The sequence below is a fragment of the Oncorhynchus masou genome, chromosome 15 (genome assembly GCF_036934945.1).
Source record: "Oncorhynchus masou masou isolate Uvic2021 chromosome 15, UVic_Omas_1.1, whole genome shotgun sequence".
NCBI lineage: Eukaryota > Metazoa > Chordata > Actinopteri > Salmoniformes > Salmonidae > Oncorhynchus > Oncorhynchus masou.
Window position 1 is genome coordinate 31044084 of NC_088226.1, and position 27964 is coordinate 31072047.

Consider the following 27964-nt stretch of genomic DNA (forward strand, 5'->3'; position numbering starts at 1 on the left):
TACACTAGCCATCTTATCCACACGCACAAGCTGGTCAACAACAGAGAGGAACAGAGATGGCAAGAGAGAGTGAGAGGGGGGAAACTAACACTTTTGTTACTGAAATCAAATGCTCGTGATTTGCACTATTTGCCTGGAGCTGCACCAAAACTTCAATATTTTCCTTCATAGCTTGTTCTCGAGCTTCTTTTTAAATAGGGAGCCAATTTGTTTTCAGCGCTTTTATTTCTCTGACTGAAACTCGTTATCTCATGGCTCCCTCTTGTCTTTCTGCAGCAAACATATGGCGAGCAATAGGTTTGGAACCTCGAATCGCTGTAAAAATCACAGTATATAACTGCAATGCATATCGTATCGGCACCGAAGTATCGTGATAATATCGCATTGTGACACACACACACACACACACACACACACACACACACACACACACACACACACACACACACACACACACACACAGAGCCGCAGACAGACAGAGCCGGGAGCGTCTCTACAACCCGTTGATTCTTCAAAGCCGTTTCTTCTCTGCTGTGGTACGTACACACACACACACACACAGTTAGCCTACGCATATTCATCTCTCCCTCTACTCTTCAATTCTAGTTTCTCTCTCTTCCTGTGATCAGCTGCAGTCTGCCCACTGCTCTGCTCTAAGACCTGCGTGTGTTCCAACACCTTTCAACACACTGGCCTGGTCACACCACAATATGGTCCATACCTCCGCCGCATCCCTCTAGCCTCCCGCTCATGCCGTGCTTTTAGGACCACAATATGGCAGTGTTAGACCCACAGCTCACACACACACGCATCTTGTAGAGTCAAAGATCACTACCAAAACGACAACCAGTATTGCCATTTTTTTTGTCATTTACTTAGACAGCCGTGAATAATTAGTTATCTTCGACAAATGCACATTTTAGCACTGTCTTCTAATGTATGATCCTTATTATTAGCTGGGACTGTGGTGCTACACTGTCATTCTGGGAAAATCTAAGTCAGAGACAAAGAACAAGACACCATTTGGATGTAGTGCTCTTTCATTCAATGGTAATGAAAAGGCAGGGAGCGACGACTAACAGGGAAACTAATAGCAGTACGACACTTCAGTCGAATCACTGGTACGTCATGGTCAACCGTGCTAAATAACATTGAGCAAAAATAACCCTCAGTACGACACCTGTCTCAGAACAGGTTTGTAATGCAACAGAGCCGTATCCGTTTCCTTTTCCACCCTGCATAAATGAATCGCCAGCTTCACCCTCTCATGGTGGATGTTGTCAAATGACAGGATTTGAAATAAGTGGCGGTTTAGGCCCTGGGAGGAAGGCTTTAAGGTCTCTTTAGACCCTAGTGGTGTTTTGGGGGTTGGTTAGACATGAGACCGAGAGAGTGAATGGGACAGAGAGACAGAAAAGAGGGGAAGAAAGAACAGAAAACAGAAATACGGTTAAAAGGAGACAGAAAGGAAGACAGAGAGAGCGAGGAAACAGAGGTGCGCATTCCTGTCATGGTTGCGCGATAATTACTGATTCGTCCGTTATTGAAGACCTGCTCACTGCCTTCATTATCAGCAACAGCCGGTGGTGGTGGGGGGTGGGGGTAGCACTAGATGGCAGGTTGAGTACGGAAAGGAGGGAGGCAGGGAGTGAGAGAGAGAGGTTGAGGGAGAAGGGGTATCACCATGAGAGAAAGCGAGTGAGAGGAGAGCGGGATAGAGAAGGAGGCGTGTGTGTGTGTGTGTGTGTGTGTGTGTGTGTGTGTGTGTGTGTGTGTGTGTGTGTGTGTGTGTGTGTGTGTGTGTGTGTGTGTCTCCAACCTGGTCTGTGTAGTCCTGGGGGAAGCTCCACAGCACGGCAGGATCTGGAGGTAATTGACAGACAGCATTAATCAGCGGTGAGAAACACAGCCTTCGCAGCGCTGCCTCAGAACATATACATATTAATGAGGGGGTGGAGGCAAGGGTGGCTGCCGCCAGTCGGCACAGACACACACCAACAATACACACATACAGTAGCACCAGCTAGCAAGCACCGTGGAGAGATGGAGGATGTGTGTCTCCAATATGCTAATGCCTCTCCTTCATGTAGATATGATGTGATATTATACACCACATCATCCCTGTTTGGACGCGTGGAAATCAGACCTGCACATATAATACACAATAAAAATAAAAATATATATTACCCACACACACACACACACACACATATACATATATATATATATACACAGTGGGGCAAAAAATGATTTAGTCAGCCACCAATTGTGCAAGTTATCCCACTTAAAAAGATGAGAGAGGCATGAAATTTTCAACATAGGTACATTTCAACTATGACAGACAAAATGAGAAAAAAATCCAGAAAATCACATTGTAGGATTTTTTATGACTTTATTTGCAAATTATGGTGGAAAATAAGTATTTGGTCACCTACAAACAAGCAAGATTTCTGGCTCTCACAGACCTGTAACTTCTTCTTTAAAGAGGCTCCTCTGTCCTCCACTCGCTACCTGTATTAATGGCACCTGTTTGAACTTGTTATCAGTATAAAAGACACCTGTCCACAACCTCAAACAGTCACACTCCAAACTCCACTATGGCCAAGACCAAAGAGCTGTCAAAGGACACCAGAAACAAAATTGTAGACCTGCACCAGGCTGGGAAGACTGAATCTGCAATAGGTAAGCATCTTGGTTTGAAGAAATCAACTGTGGGAGCAATAATTAGGAAATGGAAGACATACAAGACCACTGATAATCTCCCTCGATCTGGGGCTCCACGCAAGATCTCACCCCGTGGGGTCAAAATTATCACAAGAACCGTGAGCAAAAATCCCAGAACCACACGGGGGGACCGAGTGAATGACCTGCAGAGAGCTGGGACCAAAGTAACAAAGCCTACCATCAGTAACACACTACGCCGCCAGGGACTCAAATCCTGCAGTGCCAGATGTGTCCCCCTGCTTAAGCCAGTACATGTCCAGGCCCGTCTGAAGTTTGCTAGAGAGCATTTGGATGATCCAGAAGAAGAATGAGAGAGTGTCATATGGTCAGATGAAACCAAAATATAACTTTTTGGTAAAAACTAAACTCGTCGTGTTTGGAGGACAAAGAATGCTGAGTTACATCCAAAGAACACCATACCTACTGTGAAGCATGGGGGTGGAAACATCATGCTTTGGGGCTGTTTTTCTGCAAAGGGTCCAGGACGACTGATCTGTGTAAAGGAAAGAATGAATGGGGCCATGTATTGTGAGATTTTGAGTGAAAACCTCCTTCCATCAGCAAGGGCATTGAAGATGAAATGTGGCTGGGTCTTTCAGCATGACAATGATCCCAAACACACCACCCGGGCAACGAAGGAGTGGCTTTGTAAGAAGCATTTCAAGGTCCTGGAGTGGCCTAGCCAGTCTCCAGATCTCAACCCCATAGAAAATCTTTGGAGGGAGTTGAAAGTCCGTGTTGCCCAGCATCAGTCCCAAAACATCACTGCTCTATAGGAGATCTGCATGGAGGAATGGGCCAAAATACCAGCAACAGTGTGTGAAAACCTTGTGAAGACTTACAGAAAACGTTTGACCTCTGTCATTGCCAACAAAGGGTATATAACAAAGTATTGAGATAAACTTTTGTTATTGACCAAATACTTATTTTCCAAATTCATTTAAGATCCTACAATGTGATCTATATCTATACACATATCTTATATATATATATATATATATCTATAAGACCCCTGTGCTTGCCATAGATGGAGAGCGAGATGAACATTGTGAATTATGTTGGTGCAAAGGGCTTCTGGTTGTATTTGTATTGTATTGGGGCTATTTCTGAACATCATCTCCATTAACAGCAATTACAATGTAATCCTATGCAACAATATGTCAAAACAAATTGGATTGGTCAAATACACATGGTTAGCAGATGTTATTGCGAGTGTGGCGAAATGCTTGTGCTTCTAGTTCCGACAGTGCTGTAATATCTAACAGTAATCTAAAAATTCCACAACTACCTAATACAAACAAATCTAAGTAAAGGGATGGAATAAGAATATACACAGATAAATATATGGATGAGCGATGACCGAGCGGCACATGCAAGATGCAATAGATGGTATAAAATACAGTATGTACATATGAGATTAATAATGTTTACATGACTTGCATTACTCAAGTGGCATTATTAAAGTGACTAGTGATACATTTATTAAAGTGGATAATGATTTCAAGTCTGTATGTAGGCAGCAGCCTCTCTGTGTTAGCGATTGCTGTTTAACAGTCTGATGGCCTTGAGATAGAAGCTGTTTTTCAGTCTCTCGTTCCCAGCTTTGATGCACCTATACTGACCTCGCCTTCTGGTTGGTAGCGGGGTGAACAGGCAGTGGCTCGGGTGGTTGTTGTCCTTGATTATCTTTTTGGCCTTCCTGTGACATCGGGTGCTGTAGGTGTCCTGGAGGGCAGGTAGTTTGCCCCCCGGTGATGCGTTGTGCACACCGGACCACCTTCTGGAGAGCCTTGTGGTTGTGGGCGGTGCAGTTTCCATACCAGGCGGTCTCAATTGTACATCTGTAAAAGTCACATTTCTTCAGCCTCCTGAGGTCCTGTCGTTTCCCTCTACTGTTTCCTGAAGTCCACATTCCTCTTCTTTGTTTTGTTGACGTTGAGTGAGATGTTGTTTTCCTAACACCACACGGGAGCGTCGTCTGCAAACTTGATGATTGAGTTGAAAGTGTGCATGGCCACGCAGATATTGGTGAACAGGGAGTACAGGAGGGGGCTTAGCACGCACCCTTGTGGGGTCCCAGTGTTGAGTTTCAGCAAAGTGGAGCTGTTGTTTCCAACCTTCGCCACCTGGGGGACCCAATTGCACAGGGAGTGTTGAGACCCAGGGCATCAAGCTTATTGATGAGCTTGGAGGGTACTATGGTGTTGAATGCTGAGCTGTAATCAATGAACAGCATTCTTACATAGGTATTCCTCTTGTCCAGTTGGGATAGGGCAGTGTGCAGTGTGATGGCAAATGCATCCTCTGTGGAGCTATTGGGGCGGTATGCAAATTGAAGTGGGTCTAAGGTGGAAGGTAAGTTGGAGGTTATATAATCCTTGACTAGTCTCTCAAAGCACTTCATGATGACAGAAGTGACTGCAAGGGGCGATAGTCATTTAGTTCAGTTACCTTTGCCTTCTTGGGTACAGGAACAATGGTGGCAATCTTGAAACATGTGGGGACAGCAGACTGGGATAGGGAGAGATTGAATATGTCCTTAAACACAGCCGCCAGCTGGTTTGACACGGTAGGGATGCCGTCTGGGCCAGCAGCCTTGCGAGGGTTAACGCATTTAAATGTCTTACTCACATCGACCACAGAGAAGGAGAGCCCACAGTCCTTGATAGCGAAGGTGTTTCGTTTGTCTGGAAGCAAGACGTCGGTGTCAGTGACGTGGCTGGTTCTCTTTTTGTAGTCCGTGATTGCCTGTAGACCCTGCCACAAATGTCTCGTGTCTGAGCTGTTGAATTGTGACTCCTCTTTATCCCTATACTGACATTTTGCTTGTTTGATTGCCTTGCGGAAGGAATAACTTCACTGTTTATATTCGGCCAAATTTTGCGCTTTCAATTTTGCGCGAATGCCACCATCTATCCACGGTTTCTAGTTCGTGTAGCTTTTAAGAGTCACAGTTGGTACAACATCTCCAATGCATTTCCTTATAAACTCACTCACCAACTCAGCGTATACATCAATATTATTCTCTGAGGCTGCCCGGAACATGTCCCAGTCCGCGTGATCAAAACAAAATCTGAAGCATGGATTCCGATGGGTCAGACTAGCGTTGAATGGTTCTCGTGGTTCACGGCTCCATCCTGTTTGAGTTTCTGCCTATAGGACGGGAGGAGCAAAATGGAGTTGTGGTCAGATTTGCCAAAGGGAGGGCCTTGTATGCACCGCGCAAGTAAGATTAGCAGTTATCCAGTATATTGCCCACACAAGTGCTACAATTAATATGCTGATAGAATTTAGGTAGCCTTGTTCTCAAATTTGCTTTGTTAAAATCCCCAGCTACAATAAATGCAGCCTCAGGATATATGGTTTCCAGTTTGCATAGAGTCCAGTGAAGTTCCTTGAGGGCCGTCGTGGTATCGGATTGAGGGCGGATATACATGGCTGTGACAATAACTGACGAGAATTCTCTTCGGCGATAATAGGTCAGCATTTGTTTGTGAGAAATTCTAGGTCAGGTGAAGAAAAGGACTTGAGTGCCTGTATGTTGTTACAATTACACTGAGTGATTAACCATGAAGCATACACTCCTGCCCTTCTTCCCAGAGAAATGTTTATTTCTGTCGTCGCGACGCATAAAGAATCCCAGGGCTGTACCGACTCCGACAACACATCCCGAGAGCTATGTTTCTGTAAAACAGAGTATGTTATAATCCCCGATGTCTCTATGGAAAGAAACCCTTGCACTAATTTTGTCTACCTTGTTATCTAGAGACTGGACATTGGAGAGTAATATACTCAGAAGTGGTGGGTGGTGTGCACGCATCCGGAGTCTGACCTGGAGGCCGCTCTGTCTACCTCTTCTACGGCGACTTTGTTTTGGGTTGGCCTCTGGAATCAGATCAAATGCCCTGGATGGTGGTGCGAACAAAGGTTCCACTTCGGGAAGTCGTATTCCTGGTCGTAATGTTGATAAGTTGACGTCGCTCTGATATCCAATAGTTCTTCCCGGGTGTATGTAATAACACTTGAGATTTTCTGGGCTAACAATGTAAGAAATAATACACAAAAACCTAAATACTGCATAATTTCTTAAGGACTAGAAGTGAGGCGACTCTCTCTGTACTAGTAGGTGCAGTAATTAGGCCTACAGTGTTACAACACATACAGTATGTACCTGCAGACAGGTCTAGACTACATCATGGCAGAGATCATGACAAAGGAATCATTCCAAAAGTTTAAAACCCACCCCACAATGCTCGTTTAGCCATCTCAAGCTCTTCGAAAGCATTGAAAACACAAACAAATACTTTTTATATCACCAGGGCTAGTTCAATAGCCAAATGTTGTCGAACATTGCAGATAGAAATAGCACGAATAGAGCCGACTAAATTCCTTATTCTTCATGTCATGGAGGCATGCTTGTTCTACAAAACCAATTTCTATATGAACAATCCAAAACATTGCGTCCTGCTGAACGCTCCCCAGGTCTCGCACAAAGTCTACATGAGGAAGAGCTCACAGCCGTAGTGTCACTATCAGAGGGGCATCTGGTAAACATAGTTCACCACAATGTTAGGGCTCCAGACCACAGCAACAGACTAAGAACTGTTTTTTTAGCCCAGAAATTGACTTAAATCGGCAATCAGCAGTTAAAACAATAACAATTCAATATCCCCACCAATGTTTAGGTGAAAAGCTGAGGGATAGGGCTGGAGAAATGTAACCACTCTCAAATTCATAGACAGAGCTATGGATACAATGACTGGCCATCCATGATATCAAAATTATAGTTTGAACCATGTTTTGAGGCTATATAGTGTTTGTTTACCAACATTGGCATGAAATAAGTGTATATTTTGGGTTCTGATTGGGTACGACAATTGAACTTAGCTCATGAGGCTTTTATTAGTTACATTATTCAAGAATCAATGGGAACATTTAATTAATTCAGAAGTCCAAAAATGGATGGAGGAACTGCAGATTGCAACTTTAATATGGGTCCGGGAAACTGGTTCAAATGGCTAAGAAAACTCTGTTTTTGGATTTAGAACTTCAACAGCAGTCATGTATGCATCAATAGTTTAAGTTTGGAACACTAAACAATAATCTTCCAAGGACACATAGACACATAATAAACAGACCCCCATATTTCCCACTGAAAAGGACAACAGGAGCGAGTAGACAGAATCAAAGATGCCTTCCATAATCCTGTTGCGTGATTTCACGGGCCTCCTCTGAAAAGGCCCTGACAAAGACACTTTCTGCTCCCCTAGGGAACTCCATCCCAAAATATACACCCACCATCCCTCCCCCTCCATCACAAATACATAAAACACTCCATCACAAATACATACAATCCCCCCCCCACCCCCCTCCTGAGCCGCCAGAGTTAGGGCAATTTTATGCTGATTTTATGGGTGAGAGGATGGGAACCACTGCCAGACAGAGAGAAAGAGAGGGAGATTGAGGGTGAGGAGTAAAGAGGAGAAGGAATGAAGGGAGAAAGGGGGGGGGGCTCTTTCCACTCTCTCTCCATCTGACCATAACTCTCCCTAACTCCCTTCCCTCACACTATTCCCTCTCTCCCTCACTTCTCTCTACCTTCCCCTAACCCCCCTCGCCTTCATCCAGTCTCTCAATATTCTCTGTACAGCTCTGCCTCTCATCCCCCGACTCTCCCCCTTTCCCCCATCCCTCCTGCTGCTGTATTGTAGTAGTAAGCCAGGCCAGGCGTGTGTTAGAGCCCGCGGGGCTGAAGGGGTTAAGGTGAAGGTTTGGAGGGTAAAGCAGACCCCCGCTGCCCCCTTCCCACCCACAAGCCCCTGCTGCTGAGGTAGAAAGACAAATGTTAATCACAACAGACCTAGCGCTCACACACACACACACACAAATAAATATGGGCACACAAACGTATGCTGGAATACAGACACACACACTTCACTAGTTCCTCTTTGTCATTGTCCTACAACTAAACCAGAAGTCTAACAGTAATCAAAACAAGCCTATCAATATCCTGAACTAGGCCAGACCCCATAAAGATGTGTTAACAGAAGCTGCTGTACACATCACAACTCCACCTACAACACATCTCCATTCACACCAAAATAAAACATCCCCACTTCCTCCCAAAACAAATATCCACTCCATTAGTGAGAACATGTTGGCTCTGACAGTGAGTGACAAGGGGAAAACAACCTATAGCATATTTCATCTCCAGTGTGTGACAGACACACATAGTCCCTATCTCTTTCTCCTGTAGGTGACAATTGAAATCACCTAGATATCAGCTATCATCACTGGGTACTATTCCTCTATTTACACCCCGAGTGAAGGCAGGCACAGGAGTGCCAGCAAGCTCAGGAGTGGCCATTGATCCCTCAACATACGTGTTTGTGTTTTCCAGCATATAGGCCTACATGTGTAAAAAGTGCGGGGCTCAGAGTGTGTGTGTGTGTGTGTATGTGTGTGTCCATTAATCCCTGTGGGATTCAAGCGTGGCTAACCTGGGACATGCGCTGTGCAGCAAGGCAACACAGAGTCAGCCCCCAGCAGCTGAGACAACCAGCAGCCAGGGTCAGTGGCAAATCAATGTTTGGACGTCCCACCGATGCCCGTCTTTAAAAGTCGATACGCATCGCTTTGATAGGGGCTGAAAAGGGGGCCAGAGGGGGTTAATAGGTGAGTGGTGGAAGGGAGATAGGGGTGTGCGCGTGTGCGTATGATTAATAGGTAAAGGGTGGAAAGGATTAGGCTTCTCTCTCAGCTGACAACACTTCAAAGAAAGGATAGAAGCAACAAGCGGAGGGAAACAGAGATGTTAACTATTAAGTGAAAAATGAATGAGTGTCAAATAGAAAAGGGTTATAGGAGTGGGTGGAGCCGACAGCTGCTTTTACCAGATTGTTGAATAGTGGTTTGGGAACTGGATTCTCAATCCTCTTAACCCGTGGTGATATAAAATATTAGAGATAGCGACATTACTGTGCAAGGTAGAGATTGCAAAACAATTATTATTATGCCCATCGGTTGGTGCCCATCGGTTGAATGTTTCAACCTCTTAAGAAGTGGTGTTTTTCCCTCTAGTTCCCAGTTTCAAAAAGCATTGAAAACTACACTAACCTTTGAGTTTCTGCAGCCAGAAATGGGCCATCTTCAGCACGGAATTCTGACAAGGTAAAACATTTAAACAAATAAAGCAGCATCATGCTCTGGGAAACACAACACAACAATGCACCCATTTTAGTCAGAGCTTTTTGTATTTTTTATATTTAACCTTTATTTAACTAGGCAAGTCAGTTAAGAAGAAATTCTTATTTACAATGACGGCCTACCAGGGAACAGTGGGTTAACTGTCTTGTTCAGGGGCAAAAAGACAGATTTTTACCTTTTCAGCTCAGGGATTTGATCCAGCAACCTTCCGGTTACTGGCCCAACGCTCTAACCACTTGGCTCCCTGCCGCCCCAGGAAAATATAAGGAAATGTACATCTTTGTTTAAAATTAAACATGGAAATTGGTGCAGGTTATACAACTACCCACCCTGATGAAAAACCACCAATAGAAAGAGTCTAATGGTTAAATTACAAACCAAAGCTCTATATATATCAAGATAATAGTTATCTAGTTCGACAGACCTTAGACGGCTCCTGTTATGACTTATATTTGTCCTTATAATTATTATTAGTTATCTGTTCTATATAGAGCTAGCCAACGTGGTGTTTTGGCCTCATGGTTTCTGATGTTTTCAAAGTTAGCCAGCTGTGTGTAGTGTAAACATAATTAACTTATAAGTCTGATCCACCGGTCGGTCGTGACTTGTATCTGCACTTTGATTGGACGATACAGACCGCAATGCTGTATTTGATGAGTAGTTTGTTTGCCCTCCCCAACTCTGGTAGGTACACAGTCTTGTACCCTTGAGTTGTTCATATATCACAGTTAATTTTAGGCGAATTCTAATCTTTTGAATTAATGGTTAACCCAGAGATTTTTGTACCTATTCAACATTTGTAACCACGATAAACAGCATGTTTTTGAAATGTGTATGCTTAAAATGAGTGGCGTGTCAGTTACGGAACCATAAACGCGGGAAGAGGGCCATAGCCCATTGGAGCCCTTTACATCTATAGAACCAACCCGATGTAAACTGCAACTCAGTGGGAGCTGGGCACTAATTTTCCATCATCACCAGTACAAACTGTGACGTTTTAGCTTTTCATTAGGACACTGTGTGAGTGTCAGTCACGTCTCTATGTGACAAGCAGCGTCAGGTTTAAAAATAGAGTGGTGACAAACTACAAGAAGAAACGCATCATACATGCACACACCAGGGCTTCCGTTAGCCGGCTTTGGGTAAACAAAAAAAAATGAAAAGCCAATAAATAAAACTGTTGCCGGCCAAAATGACAGGGGGGGGGAAAATCACGTTACAAAATAATGCTTTTTATTCATTGATAGAAATACCAGTTGATGGAAATACATTTGACTATCATGCTCATCGGTCTATAGGTTCATTTGCATAATTTTGTTGAATTAAATAGACCTGTGCATTTTCGTTAGTCATCTTATTTATCCAACAACTATCCCACAGGCACAGCATATAAAGCCTATTTTCAGCAGGATTTCTCCTGTAGCTCCCCAACTGGTTGCTGCTGGAGTAAGACGTGAATCTATGAGCCCAAGCGCAACAATTCTAAAAGCAATCTTGTGTTTAAAAAAAACATTTAAGGGCAATCAATAGGCTATCAGTGCGTCACCCACAACTTTACAATGTCAGCTGGAGGCAGTATGCATTTTGAAAACATACTTAAATTGTTTGAAACCTGAATGTTTTATTTCCTATTATTTAAATCCTTCCTGTTTGGCCCTGTCCGGGGGTATCATCGGATGGGGCCACAGTGTCTCCTGACCCCTCCCGTCTCAGCCTCCAGTATTTATGCTGCAGTAGTTTGTGTCGGGGGGCTCGGGTCAGTTTGTTATATCTGGAGTACTTCTCCTGTCTTATCCGGTGTCCTGTGTGAATTTAAGTATGCTCTCTCTAATTCTCTCTTTCTCTCTCGGAGGACCAGAGCCCTAGGACCATGCCTCAGGATGACCTGGCATGATGACTCCTTGATGTCCCCAGTCCACCTGGCAGTGCTGCTGCTCCAGTTTCAACTGTTCTGCCTGCGGCTATGGAATCCTGACCTGTTCACCGCACGTGCTTCCTGTCCCAGACCTGCTGTTTTCAACTCTCTAGAACAGCAAGAGTGATAGAGATCCTCTTAATGATCGGCTATGAAAAGCCAACTGACATTTACTCCTGAGGTGCTGACTTGCTGCACCCTCGACAACTACTGTGATTATTATTATTTGACCATGCTGGTCATTTATGAACATTTGAACATCTTGGCCATGTTCTGTTATAATCTCCACCGGCACAGCCAGAAGAGGACTGGCCACCCCTCATAGCCTTGTTCCTCTCTAGGTTTCTTCCTAGGTTTTGGCCTTTCTAGGGAGTTTTTCCTAGCCACCGTGCTTCTACACCTGCATTGCTTGCTGTTTGGGGTTTTAGGCTGGGTTTCTGTACAGCACTTTGATATATCAGCTGATGTAAGGCTATATAAATAAAATAGATTTGATATTATTTAGCATGTCTTACCTTGCTTCAAAGTAGCCTATAAGCAAAAACTGACCATGGAAATGTGGAGGCAATTATCATATAAAGACTTCAAGTTTGGGGAAGCTTGCAAATATCCTATAATTTCAACAACAACAAAAAAGTATTTTAAATAAAAATCTTATTTTTTTTAAGAACTCCATCATAGTAGTGCATAGAAGAGCAATGAAACATGGTGCTACGTGTATGAAAAGACAATCGACAGACAGTACAAATATTTTAAAACAGTAATTCCCACACAAAAAAATCTCATATATGTATATTTAATTTGAAGAGAATTGGAATTTCAGTTCTGATTTTAATTTGCACATTGTTGTGGAACAGTTTAATTTCAATAATAAAGTTTCTCAAAATCATTGTCACATCGTTACAGATAATGTATTACTGGCTCATTTGACACGTGTATTTTGCTAATTAGATTTCTGCAGGGGCGTGGTCATCGACCTTAGGGGGTTAAACAGCATGATCATTACACAGGCGCACCTTGTGCTGGGGACAATAAAAGGCCACTAAAATGCAATTTTGTCACACAACACAATGCCACAGATGTCTCAAGTTGAGGAAGAGTGCAATTGGCATGCTGACTGCAGGAATGTTGACTAGAGCTGTTGCCAGAGAATTTAAATGTTAATTTCGCTACCATAAGCCCCCTCTCCAACGTCGTTTTAGAAAATTTGGCAGTCCATCCAAGCTGATAAAACTGCAGCACAACTGAAGAATTTCTACACAAACTATCAGGAACCGTCTCAGTGAAGCTCATCTGCATACCTGGGTCTTGACCTGATTGCAATTTTGGCGTCGCAACTGACTTCAGTTGGCAAATGCTCACCTTCGATGGCCACTGGCACGCTGGAGAAGTGTGCTCTTCACAGATGAATCCCGGTTTCAACTGTACCGGGCAGATAGCAGACAGCGTGTCTGGCGTTGTGTGGGCGAGTGGTTTGCTGATGTCAATGTTATGAACAGAGTGCCCCATGCTGGGGTTATAGTATGGGCGGGCAGGCATAAGCTATGGAAACGAACACATTGCATTTTATCAATGGCAGCAGATACCGTGACAAGATCCTAAGGTCCATTATCGTGCCATCCATCTGCCGTCATCACCTCATGTTTCAGCATGATAATACACGTCCCCATGTTGGAATGATCTGTACACAATTCCTGGAAGCTGAAAATGTCCCAGTTCTTACATGGTCTGCATACTCACCAGACATGTAACCCACTGAGCATGTTTGAGATACTCTGGATTGATGTGTACGACAGCGTGTTCCAGTTCCCAGCAATATCCAACAACTTTGCACAGCCAATGAAGAGGAGTGGAACAACATTCCACAGGACACAATCAATAGCCTGATCTACTCTATGCGAAGGAGATGTGTCACACTGCATGTGGCAAATGGTGGTCACACCAGATACTGACTGGTTTTCTGATCCACGCCTCTACTTTATTTTTTATTCCCAGTCATGTGAAATGCAAAGATTAGAGCTTAATGAATGTATTTAAATTGACTGATTTCCTATATGAACTTTCACTCAGTAAAATCTTTGAAATAGTTGCATGTTACATTTATATTTTTGTTCAGTGTAAAATTATTCAAATGTAAAAGTTAAAAGTCAACTAATGTGAGATTACCATCCTCTGTTATATAGACATATTGATACACAGTGACGATCCATTGGCGGCTAAATAAATGAGCGAATGGAACTCATAGACTATAGGCCATTCCTCTTTCACACCGAGCATTGGTGATTATCGAGGGGGAGATGTTTTATTACAAACTGTTTCTTCGCCACACACCCCTCCCCTTCTTCTCAATTAAAGTTCTTCTTAGTTAAAGTTCTACTCCAGACACATTGTCGTCACCCGTATTTTAGATGCTTTGCAATAACAGCCGCAGCTCAATAATCAGCTAGGCCTATTGCCACGTACGCTGACCAAATTGTGGGACTCCCAACGAGGCATAGGCCGAAGAGCTTTTGATTTAAAACAATCCACAGCTATATTTTTAAAGAAGGTAATGATCCTCGATCCCTAGTGGCTAAGTCATGCTTTCTGGTGAAGTATTTTTCATTATTTTATTTATTTCTGCATAGACAAGAGTAATTATATAATTTTGGCCAATTAATTCCCATTTACTTCGCTATTGGACCCACCTACGCCATATCTCTCCTGTTCTATTGATTTTCATAATCAACTTTCTTTCGTTGTCCAGAAGCCGAAATGCTCAATCCTAGTCATATTAGCAACCCACCCTAGTTGTTGTGTCTTTAGAGTCCCTGTCACAGATCTTCCGGGAACATTCATTACGCACACCTGTCCCCTGTTCCCACTGATTAGTACTTGTATAATAAGTGTGCCCTTTGGTTTCCATTGGGCTGTCGATTATTGTTACAATATCCGTTAGTGCGTATGCTGTGCGTTTTGGGCTTTTTTGCCCTTGTGGATTGCGCAGATGATTACGGGTCTCGTCCCGTGTGTTAATAATTGTGCGCGTGTGTATTTATTCAAGGTACTCCTCGCTCTTTTGTTTGGGTTTCAACCCTGTGTTTTGTGTACGTGCCCTTACACGGCACACCATAATTTGGGTTTAATTTAAAAAACTATTACGCATTCCTGCATCTGTCTCCCGATCTTTCATGCCAATGTGCCAGTCCTCCTCTTTCTAAGTTTCTAAAAGAGATTTTCATGTCTGCCACACATGGAACAGCTATCACCTGCACATGTTTGAAAATTACATTTTATTGGCCACTTCATTACATGAGCTGCATGTTCTGTTAAGATGAATTACCATAATCTAAATGTGATTTCTGTCATTCTGAGCACCGTGGGTGGACACCCTTCCCGGTCACGTTGTCTGGCACCACATTTTCCTAACAGAAACTCTAGCACACACAGAAACACTGAAGATTGAGAGGTATCAAACACACATTCAACCAATGAGTTATAGCGGTGTACTACGGATTCATAAACAGTATTAAATATGCACAGTATTAATCTAGTATATAAACTACATATATGCCTAAACCTATTCTTAGTCTTACCAATAACTCATCTCTAAATGAACGACACACATTTGCCCACAGAGCAGGCAGAATGTCTGTTGTTGGTTTTTGCATAATCCCAGAAACGACTGGATAGCAGTTTGATTGAATGTTAAATTGAATAGGAATCCTGCTTGTCAGAGGACAGCTTCTATGGAGAGTAGCAGTTCTGCAGTGAGAAGAAAAGGTTGAAAACCCCTCAGCATCCCTCTCCTCTACAACAAGATGAAGGGCCCTGTAGTGCCTGCCTCTTCTTGTTCCTCCTTTCTCCCTTCCCCTCCTCTCCCCTCTCTTTTTTGGCCAGGGGTTAAACTGCTGCACTCTAACCTCGCCTTGGCAATCCCTCCTTTCTCTCTTCCACTCTCCCTACCTCTCTCTCTCTCTTTCTTATCTTTAAGAGATTTATTTCACCGTATGTAGTGGTTCGGATTAAGGCCCCGGCCTGTATGGCCTGGGGATAAAGACATTGTTTTAGCAGCCGCCAGTTTCTGACTGAGGAGGCAGCGACTGGCCGGGAGGAAGCTGCCGCTACTTAACATCCACAATGGCCGCCATTGTAGGGCCGGGGCTGCAGGGGCTGCAGGGGCCTGCTTCAGAGGCCGTCTAGACTTTGAGCCAGCTAGTCAAGGAGCTGCAGGTGAAAATCCCATCAGCCACTGGAGTGAAAGTTAACTAAGGTAACCTGCTGTGAACCTGATGACGATGTCAAGCCAACATATGGCCCCAAATGTCTATTGTCGGAACGAAGAGCTTTCTTCCCACTCTAGAAACTGGAGAGGGGGTGAGAGAGAGGCATGGTGGAAAGGGGTTAGGAGCCAAAAGGAAGGAGGAATAACTATGGTCATGGCTTTACTTCTGGATCACTAGCCTTATTTTGTCTAGGAGGAGCCCTACCACCAGAACACAATTAAAGGAGTAGGCAGATTAACTGCCATCTTTCAACTCGCACTGAATGACGTTTAAAACAAGCTTTTCTCCCCTCTATCCTCACTCCGAAATCACACAGCCAATGGCATTACATTTCATGCTGATTTAGTAGGCAATGGGCCCAAGAAAGGAAATGTCTCACTGACGATATGGTCCTTAAATTTACTTGATCAGTCTGTGTTAACAGCCTGGGTCAGTAAAAGTAGATATTAGTTTTTAGGCCTATGTACTGTGTGTCCTAAGAAAAAAAACTCAGCTGCACCATACTGGGGGAAAGCACTGCTGTTACATTCCTACAGTAGGTACAGTGGTTGCTCCACTAAATGTTATGCTGCGGTTCAGTACGGTACCCTGCGTCACCACTTCATTGCTCCAGACCAGCGCAAGGAGGAGTTAGAGCACGGATTATGCTTTTGGGTCCTACTGTGTCTCTGACTGACAATGAACACTAAATAGAAAGTGATAATTGTGCACGACTTCATTGTTACAACTAACTGTTGTTACACTAAGGTTTTTATTAGGATTATTTTGCTCTTACTGTGGTACTGCAGGCCACTCCCAACATTGCACAGTGCCTGAGTGGCGCAAAGGTCTAAGACACTGCATAGCAGTGCAAGCTGTGTTGCAACAGATGCTGGTTCAATACCTGTGCTGGCCTTGACTGGGAGACCCATGAAATGACTGTAGGTTTTTGGTTTCTCTCCGTCGAAAAACAGAAATAAATAATTCTAAATAACAAACTGGCTTTATTAACAAATTATTATCAATGTCTCACCCAATGTTCAAGAATGGCCTTTTTCCTCGCTCATGTTACGTTATTTGAAAAATATTTCTCCAAAATAGTTTTTTTTTTTAAACAAAGCGATTATTATTAATTTAGAATTATATAAAAGCATGTTGGATATTCTCACAGATATATTACTAACCCCTTTATGAGCAGGACAATATATAAATTGGTCATATTGGTCATGGCAAGGACAGCCTACTCCTTCCTCCCCGTGGGGGAATTGAACCCAGGTCCCCCGCGTGCCCGCACGACACGGGGATTCTTTAGGTAAATAGCCCAGTACTGTAGCCTACTGCCGACCATCACACTGTACAGTGCCATATTTCCCGTTCCATCCTAACAGAAACCCAAGGGTTTTTCATTTTTCTTGTAATAGAAACACCATAATATTAATCCAATTAATTAAGCAAGTACCAGTCAAAAGTTTGGACACACCTACTCATTCCAGGATTTTTCTTTATTTTCTACATTGTAGAATAATAGTGAAGACATCACAAACATGAACACATAAGGAATCAGTTACGAACAAATTCTTATTTACAGGGACAGCCTACTCCTTCCTCCGCGTCAGGGAATTGAATCCCGGTCTCACACATGACACAGGGATTCTTTAGCTAAATAGCCCAGTACTGTAGCCTACTGCCGACCGTCACATCGTACAGCGCCATATTTCCATTCCATCCTAATGGAAACCCAGAGGGTTTTTTGTTTTTCTTGGAATAGAAACACCATAATATTAATCCAATAAATTAAGCAACATTTCTTAATAATAATATGTTCTTACAAAAAATGGTTTTAAATTCTCTAGTACAGCCACGATTGAAGGCTACCAAAAGCTTCTCAAAGATGCCCCCTGGTGGTCAAACTAGCACCAGTGGTTCACACAATAACGTGCCATAGAATTCTGTGGCAGTACACTGCAACTTTTAAAGGACGAACCAATGTACTTTATGGTTTCTGCAGGGATTCTATCTATACAGGCTACATACTGTATATGTGAGTAGGGTCTGGGGATTCTCAAATTACACCAATTTACATCTACAGCCGACAAGGACAGCATAACGGGGAGAAGGAGAAAGAGCTTCATGAAGATCTGACCCTGGTAATAACACAGTTATTTCATCTGCACAGCTATCTGAGAGCTACCAGGATAAGCCTTAAGGAGGAGAGGGAGAGGGAGATGTCTCCAGGATAGTTGGGAAGCAACCCAATTTCACAGCTTCACGACTGAGCAGAGAGGCATATGGACACTAGCGAAGCGAGCTCTGTGACAGGCTCCGCTCTGCGTATCTATCAACACTGATGTTCCCAGTTAGCCTCCATACGGGTCCAACATTATGTCAAACATGGGCTACGCCTCAGTGAGCGAGGAGCTAGCTAGGCTCTGCCTTCCTCCACACTACGTGTTTGTGTATGGGGGATAATAAAAAGAATGCTTACTGTCGTTGATATCTCAAGTCATGTGGAGTGCACTGACTTCCTCTCTCTCTCTATCCTACAGTACATTGTGATGTGAATTCCACGTTCCAAGCATCAAGCGTGCCAGGACAACATTAGTTCTAGAATAAACAAACTCCCAATTCCAGATTGTAGACCTAACTAGGCGCCTGAGAACATAATTCTAGACTGGCTAGGTTAAGTGTCAGTGCTGAGCATTCCACCTTACTTGTGGGTAAAAAGGATGCACTGCAACAGAACTACTTCAGGTTATAACACATTTCTCCCCATATGGTGCAACCATCTGCCTCATTCACACATTTAAAAACTCAGTACCTGTGAAAAACTCAAATTACCCCTTCAAAGACATAATGATTCCCTAGAAAACCTGCTTTGAGGTTGCCCCTAACAACTGATCTAGGGTAAAATGCAGGTAAATCTCCTTAAAATGGTACAGTTAGGGCTGGCGAGTTTGAGAGGTTGGGGCAGGGGTTTTCAAACTTTTTTTGCCCAGAGACCCCAGCCCAGGCAAAGCGGAGACACAGGGAACCTCATCATATAAAGCAAGTTATGTCTCGTCTTGTCTGATCAAGTGAATGACAATGGAAAATAATGTAAACATAATCAACATTTTTCAATTAACAGATTTGGTAGACAGTTTCGATATTTTGATATCCCGACAGCTCATTGGAATAGGAAGTGTAAACGTTTTGTATCCCCTTTTTATGGTATCCAAATTGGTAGATACAGCATTGTCTCATCGCTGCAACTCATGTACGGACTCAGGAGAGGCGAAGGTCGAGAGCTGTGCATCCTCCGAAAGCCAACCCAGTCTAAAACCGCACTGCTTCTTAACACAATGCCGTCTTGACCCGCAAGCTAGCCGCACCAATGTGTCGGAGGAAACACGGTACACCTGGAGACCGTGTCAGTGTCACCGTGTCAAGCAATGAGGTCGAAGGAATTGTCCGTAGAGCTTCGAGACAGGATTGTGTCGAGGAACAGATCTGGGGTAGCATTGAAGGTCCCCAAGAACATAGTGGCCTCCATCAATCTTAAATTGAAGAAGTTCGGAACCAACAAGACTCTTTCTAGAGCTGGGCTTCCAGCCAAACTGAGCAATCGGGGGAGAAGGGCCTTGGTCACTCTGACAGAGCTCCAGTTCCTCTGTGGAGATGGGAGAAACTTCCAGAAGGGCAACCATCTCGGCAGCACTCCACCAATCAGGCCTTTATGGTAGAGTGGCCAGATGGAAGCCACTCCTCACAAAAAGGCACATGACAGCCCGTGTGGAGTTTGCCAAAAGACACCTAAAGGACTCTCAGACCATGAGAAACAAGATTATCTGGTCTAATGAATCCAAGATTGAACTCTTTGGCCTGAATGCCAAGCGTCATGTCTTGAGGAAACCTGGCACCTCCGTACGGTGAAGCATGGTGGTGGCAGCATCATGCTGTGGGGATATTTTCAGCGGCAGGAACTGGGAGACTGGTCAGGATGAAGGGAAAGATTAACAGAACAATTTACAGAGAGATCCTTCATGAAAACCTGCTCAGGACCTCAGACTGGGGCGAGGTTCACCTTTCAACAGGACAACAACCCTAAGAACACAGCTAAGACAACGCAGGATTGGCTTCAGGACAAGTCTCTGAATGTCCTTGAGTGGCCCAACCGAGCCTGAAATTGAACCCAAACTAATATCTCTGGAGAGACCTGAAAATAGCGGTGTAGCGACACTCCCCATCCAACCTGACAGAGCTTCAAGGGATTTGCTAAGAATGGGAGAAACTCCCCATCTACATGTGTACAAGCTTGTAGCGCAATACCCAAGACTCGAGGCTGTAATCACTGCCAAAGGTGCTTCAACAAAGTACTGAGTAAAGGGTCTGAATACTTATGTAAATATCTAAAAACCTGTTTTTGCTTTGTCATTATATGGAGTATTGCGTGTAGATTTAATGAAGGGAGAAAAACGATTTAATCAATTTTAGAATAAGGATGTAAAGTAGCAATGTTGAGAAAGTCGAGGGGTCTGAATACTTTCCAAATGCACTGTATACATATAAGTTGCGGACCACGTGCAGTACCTCGGCCGCGGATCCCAGTTTCAAAAAGGATGGATCTCCCTCCATGACATGTAGAGTAGTGTACTGTACATATGGCGCCCAGAGGCTGCTAGCTGCCGATGATGACAGAGTAAAGCTTTGCCTTTGGCGTCTACATGCTGGTGCCGTCATATTGTAGCAAGGATCTGAGGATCACATGACGAGCCTGTCAGACAGCTATCAATCTCTAGCGGAACGACACCACCACTGCTGCTTGAAGGGTTCAATGCAGGCAACATGATACTGTTGGAAAGATGGGCAATCCTAAAGTGTTTCTGTTTCTCATACCATTATTAAAGTAGCTAGGTGGACACTATTTGGTTCTGTTGATTTTTCAGTTCAAAAATAAATAAATCACAGCTCAAGATGTTTGTGTGGGGTACTTTCTGGACCACCTCAGAAAAAGACCCATGGGAAACACTCAGCCTGAATACTCAGCCTGTATTTTTAGCTTGAAGACACAGCATTGGGGGTGTTTTAAAGTTGCCCTTGTATCTGCTTTCACTGAGACTAGTCAGTCTACACTCAGCATACATTTACATATTTGTCATTTAGCAGTGCATTCATCTTAAGATAGCTTGGTGAGACAACTACATCAATGCAATTTGTAGTTATCCTGCTTTAGCATCAATGATTCACGTCAACAAACTAAGAGTATGCAATGACTTGGCCTACCACTACACAAGGGCATAGGTAGAGAGGCCAGGTTTAATGTGTATTCACTAGCATATTTCACAACGCCATTGCTCTAATCTGTTAGCCCCGTCATGTTGCTGTCATCATAGCAGAGTCCTCTCTACGAGCCGGTAACGGAGAAACTACAACTACAGAACGGCTTTCTTTCCTCACCTTGAAAACTAGACAGGAACTAGCCTAGATGAATGTCCTGAGGTATTATGACAATGAAGCTCTAAGGAAGAGAATGGTGGGGTGGATCTGAGCATGCACTAGTGACAACACTGAATATGCAAATTCCCTCTGAAACAGAACGCCCATGGAACAATCGTGTGAGAGAATGATGTGTGACAACAAATGAGCCAAATGTTGAGCAATGACAAATGGCACAACTCATCCCTCACAATGACAGCCATTGGCTGTGACCTACATTCCGTTGTGAAAAATGGGCTGCTTCCCAAATAAGGGGCCAATACGCCCCATCTAAACGCCAGCATATTCCCAGTAAGAGTATGTACCCAGGTCGTGTAAATGGGGGTGTTGCTGGCTGGCTGAGGAACAGTTACAGCCCCCAGAGGAGATACGGAGTGGTTAAGGAGATGCAAGACAGACACACACTCCAGACTGTAGGTTACACGTTTATTTTGGCACGGCATGGCACTTGATTTTTCTAACCTTAATAAATGACCCTAGAGTATCAGACACCATTAATAGAAATAGAACAAGAGGGAGAAGATTATTTTGTAGTTTCCTTCTGCATGGTGATCAGTTAGGCTATTCCAAGTTCGTCTGGGTAAAGATGCTAAAGTTTCAGTATGAGAAGTAGTGTAGCCATAGGTCTTGGCCAAACTCCTGACTCAACACAAAATCCTGTCAATCAACTCAAATATCTGTGTAACAGGTAGAGTTGCAAAGGGTCGGAAACCTTCCGGTAAATTTCCAGAATTTTAAATGGGAAGTTAATCCATGGAATTTGGGAAATGTTCGTGGGCAAGGAATAATTAACTACATCTCCACCCCTCACCCACTATTCTACAAGAGCACAGACAAGGGACAACAGACAAACCGGTCTCTACATTGCAGATGAGCTGAAGGCAGTCATCAATGATCTTGGACCACAGATAGTATTTGCACTGGTGACAGACAATGCTGCGAACTTGAATGCTGCTTGGTCTAAAGTGGAGGAGTCCTACCTTCACATCACACACATTGGAGACTCCAGTCACCCAAGTTATAGACTGTTTTCTCTGCTACCGCACAGCAAGCTCTACCAGAGCACCAAGTCTAGGACCAAAAGGGTCCTCAACAGCTTCTAGTCCCAAGCATTATACTGCTGAACAAGTCATAAAAATCACGACCGGACAATTCACATTGACACACACCACCCCCGTACATTGCTGCTACTCGTTGTTTGTTTGTTACCTATGCATAGTCACTGACTCGGTACCGGTGCCCATACAGGAAATGGTCCAGATTTTGAATGTGCTGTGTTCCAATGTCTCCTTATATGGCTGTGAATGCGCCAGGAATGAGCCTGCACTTTCTGTCGTTTCCCCAAGGTGTCTGCAGCATTGTGACGTATTTGTTGGCATATCATTGGAAGATTGACCATAAGAGACTACTTTTACCAGTTGTCCGCCCGGTGTCCTCCGTCGAAATTATTGAGTAATCTCCAGCTCCATGCGCGTTTCCATTTTCTTCAGAGGAGAAAGTCAACTGCCACGAATGATTTATCAACGATAGATATGTGAAAAACACCTTGAGGATTGATTCTAAACAACGTTTGCCATGTTTCTGTCGATATTATGGAGTTAATTTGGAAAAAAGTTTGCGTTGTAATGACTGAATTTTCTGGGGTTTTTCTTACCCAAACGTGATCAACAAAACAGAGCGATTTGTCCTACACAAATAATCTTTTTGGAAAAACTGAACATTTGCTATCTAACTGAGAGTCTCCTCATTGAAAACATCTGAAGTTCTTCAAAGGTAAATTATTTTATTTGAATGCTTTTCTTGTTTTTGTGAACATGTTGCCTGCTGAATTCTAGGCTTAATGATATGCTAGCTATCAAAACTCTTACACAAATGCTTGTTTAGCTATGGTTCAAAAGCATATTTTGAAAATCTGAGATGACAGTGTTGTTAACAAAAGTCTAAGCTTGAGAGCAAATATATTTATTTCATTTCATTTGCGATTTTCATGAATAGTTAACGTTGCGTTATGGTAATGAGCTTGAGGCTATAAATAGGATACCGGATACGGGATTGCTCGTCGCAAGAGGTTAAAAGCTTACAAACCTTGTTGTCAAACTATTTTATTTCTTGAAATATATATTTTTTAATACAAATATAATTTTTAGACCATTACCGGCAATTAGCTAAAAACACGTAAACTCTGAGTTGTAGCTTAGACCCTATTTCACATCATCTGAGGTTTTTGTGTTGTACCTGCCATTGGTTGAGACAACATACTCTGGAATAAAAATGCAAAAAAAGAAGGAGAAAAAGAGTTTACACGTTGTTTGATAATTGACCAGACTGAACCAGGTAAAACATATTGTTTTCTCTTTGTTATTATTGGGTACTGTGTTAATGGTTGAGGGAAAAAATGATTTTATCAGTTTTGAATTGATGCTGTAATGCAACACAATGTGGAAAAATTCAATGGGTATGAATATTTTACAAAGGCACTGTAAATGATATCAATCTCAATCATTTATCTTCTCCAGTGACGAAGATATGGATGTCTCATGCAAAATGGGTCAACTTTGAGCACCTTAATCTTTCGAATGTTTTGGCAAACATTCACTTACTGAACACTTCTACAATGGGCAAATATGTATGGACATTTTTGTTAAAATCAAAAGAGGTGCTGTCAAAAAGTGATTGAATTCAAATGGATTTGCCCTAATATGAAGTAACGACATTATTCTCCATCACTACATTTACACAGTTGCTACTTAAAAGCCTGGGCAGATTATCAGAACTACAATAAAGTATTAAGAGATAACTGGTCATTGGTAAACTAGGCTCATATTAAATTCATAAGAGCCAGTCAATCATTATTCTTTAGAAAGGATTATTCTTTAGACAGGATAATTTTTGGTGACTTTAAATATTCACATGGAAAAGTCCACAGACCCACTCCAAAAGGCTTTCGGAGCCATCATCGACACAGTGGGTTTTGTCCAACATGTCTCTGGACCTACTCACTGTCACAGTTATACTCTGGACCAAGCTTTGTCTTATGGAATGCATGTTGTGGAACTTAATGTTTTTCCTCATAATCCCAGACTATCAAAAAATAATCTGCTCAGACCCATACCAAGGAGCATCAAAAGTCGTGCTATAAATTCACAGACAACACAAAGATTCCCTGATGCCCTTCCAGACTCCTATCTGCCTGCCCAAGGACGTCAGAGGACAAAAATCAGTTAACCACCTAACTGAGGAACTCAATTTAACCTTGCGCAATACACTAGATGCAGTTGCACCCCTAAAAAATAAAAACATTTCTCATAAGAAACTAGCTCCCTGGTATACAGAAAATACCCGAGCTCTGAAGCAAGCTTCCAGAAAATTGGAACGGTAAGGCACCACATCAAACTGGAAGTCTTCCGACTAGCTTGGAAAGACAGTACCGTGCAGTATCTAAGAGCCCTTACTGCTGCTCGATCATCCAACTTAATTGAGGAAAATAAGAACAATCCGAAATTTATTTTTGATACTGTCGCAAAGCTAACTAAATAGCAGCATTCCCCAAGTGAGGATGGCTTTCACTTCAGCAGTAATAAATACATGAACTTCTTTGAGGAAAATATCATGATTATCAGAAAACAAATTACGCACTCCTCTTTAAATCTGCGTATTTCTTCAAACCTTAGTTGTCCTGAGTCTGCACAACTCTGCCAGGACCTAGGATCAAGAGAGACACTCAAGTGTTTTAGTACTATATCTCTTGACACAATGATGAAAATAATCATGGCCTCTAAACCTTCAAGCTGCATACTGGACCATATTCCAACTAAAGTACTGAAAGTGCTGCTTCCTGTGCTTGGCCCTCCTATGTTGAACATAATAAACAGCTCTCTATCCACCGGATGTGTACCAAACTCACTAAAAGTGGCAGTAATAAAGCCTCTCTTGAAAAAGCCAAACCTTGACCCAGAAAATATAAAAAACTATCTGCCGAAATCGAATCTTCCATTCTTCTCAAAAATGTTAGAAAAGGCTGTTGCGCAGCAACTCACTGCCTTCCTGAAGACAAACAATGTATACGAAATGCTTCAGTCTGGTTTTAGACCCCATCATAGCACTGAGACTGCACTTGTGAAGGTGGTAAATTACCTTTTAATGGAATCAGACCGAGGCTCTGCATCTGTCCTCGTGCTCCTAGACCTTAGTGCTGCTTTTGATACCATCGATCACCACATTCTTTTGGAGAGATTGGAAACCCAAATTGGTCTACACGGACAAGTCCTGGCCTGGTTTAGATTTTATCTGTCGGAAAGATATCAGTTTGTCTCTGTGAATGGTTTGTCCTCTGACAAATCAACTGTAAATTCCGGTGTTCCTCAAGGTTCCGTTTTAGGACCACTATTGTTTTCACTATTTATTTTACCTCTTGGGGATGTCATTCGAAAACATAATGTTAACTTTCACTGCTATGCGGATGACACACAGCTGTACATTTCAATGAAACATGATGAAGCCCCAAAATTGCCCTTGCTAGAAGCCTGTGTTTCAGACATAAAGAAGTGAATGGCTGCAAACTTTTTACTTTTAAACTCGGACAAAACAGAGATGCTTGTTCTAGGTCCCAAGAAACAAAAGATATCTTCTGTTGAATCTGGCAATTAATCTTAATGGTTGTACAGTCGTCTCAAATAAAACTGTGAAGGACCTCTGTGTTACTCTGGACCCTGAACTCTCTTTTGACGAACATATTAAGACTGTTTCAAGGCCAGCTTTTTTCCATCTACGTAACATTGCAAAAATCAGAAACTTTGTCCAAAAATTATGCAGAAAAATGAATCCATGCTTTTGTTACTTCTAGGTTAGACTACTGAAATACTCTACTTTCCGGCTACCCGGATAAAGCACTAAATAAACTTCAGTTAGTGCTAAATACGGCTGCTAGAATCCTGACTAGAACCAAAAAAATGGATCATATTACTCCCGTGCTAGCCTCCCTACACTGGCTTCCTGTCAAGGCCAGGGCTGATTTCAAGATTTTACTGCTAACCTACAAAGCATTACATGGGCTTGCTCCTATCTATCTCTCTGATTTGGTCCTGCAGTACATAACTACACGTACGCTACGGTCACAAGACGCAGGCCTCCTAATTGTCCCTAGAATTTCTAAGCAAACAGCTGGAGGCAGGGCTTTCTCCAATAGAGCTCAATTTTTATGGAATGGTCTGCCTACCCATGTGAGAGACGCAAACTCGGTCTCAACCTTTAAGTCTTTGCTGAAGACTCTTCTCTTCAGTGGGTCATATGATTGAGTGTAGTCTGGCCCAGGAGTGGGAAGGTGAACGGAAAGGCTCTGGAGCAACGAACCGCCCTTGCTGTCTCTGCCTGGCTGGTTCCCCTCTCTCCACTGGGATTCTCTGCCTCTAACCCTATTACAGGGGCTGAGTCACTGGCTTACTGGTGCTCTTTCATGCCGTCACGTAGGAGGGGTGCGTCACTTGAGTGGGTTGAGTCACTGATGTGATCTTCCTGTCTGGGTTGGCGTCCCCCCTTGGGTTGTGCCGTGGCGGAGATCTTTGTGGGCTATACTCGGTCTTGTCTCAGGATGGTAAGTTGGTGGTTGAAGATATCCTTCAAGTGGTGTGGGGGCTGTGCTTCGGCAAAGTCGGTGGGGTTATATCCTTCCTGTTTGGCCCTGTCCAGGGGTATCATCGGATGGGGCCACAGTGTCTGCTGACCCCTCCTGTCTCAGCCTCCAGTATCTATGCTGCAGTAGTTTATGTGTTGGGGGGCTAGGGTCAGTTTGTTATATGTGGAGTATCCGGTGTCCTGTGTGAATTTAAGTATGTGTGAATTTAAGTATGCTCTCTCTAAATCTCTCTCTATGTCTTTCTTTATCTCTCTCTCGGAGGACCTGAGCCCTGGGACCATGCCTCAGGACTACCTGGCATAATGACTCCTTGTTGTCCCCAGTCCACCTGGCCGTGCTGCTGCTCCAGTTTCAACTGTTCTGCCTGCGGCTATGGAATCCTGACCTGTTCACCGGACGTGCTACCTGTCCCAGACCTATTATTTGACCATGCTGGTCATTTATGAACATTTGAACATCTTGGCCATGTTCTGTTATAATCTCCACCCGGCACAGCCAGAAAATGACCTGCCACCCCTCATAGCCTGGTTCCTCTTTAGGTTTTTTCCTAGGTTTTGGCCTTTCTAGGGAGTTTTTCCTAGCCAACGTGCTTCAACGCCTGCATTGCTTGCGGTTCGGGGTTTTAAGCTGGGTGTCTGTACAGCACTTTGAGATATCAGCTGATGTACGAAGGGCTATATAAATAAATTTGATTTGATTATTGATGGAGGAAAAACATGGTTTATGACAGCCGTTATTGATTCTCAGCCAACACAACATGTCAACAAA

General features: G+C 43.3%; 1 protein-coding gene across 5 annotated transcripts in view; it reads right to left on the reverse strand.

The window, feature by feature from the left end:
- The window catches only part of LOC135556146 (DENN domain-containing protein 1B-like), a 183880-nt gene that overhangs the window by 122039 nt on the left and 33877 nt on the right, over window positions 1-27964 (reverse strand). For 4 of the 5 annotated variants that reach the window (XM_064989094.1, XM_064989093.1, XM_064989095.1 and 1 more), the window contains one exon: window positions 1820-1863. The exons of the other annotated variant lie outside the window; for it this stretch is intronic. In XM_064989094.1, coding sequence (XP_064845166.1) covers window positions 1820-1863 — 44 coding nt within the window. The remainder of the gene's footprint in view (window positions 1-1819; window positions 1864-27964) is intronic. 5 annotated transcript variants of the gene reach the window in all.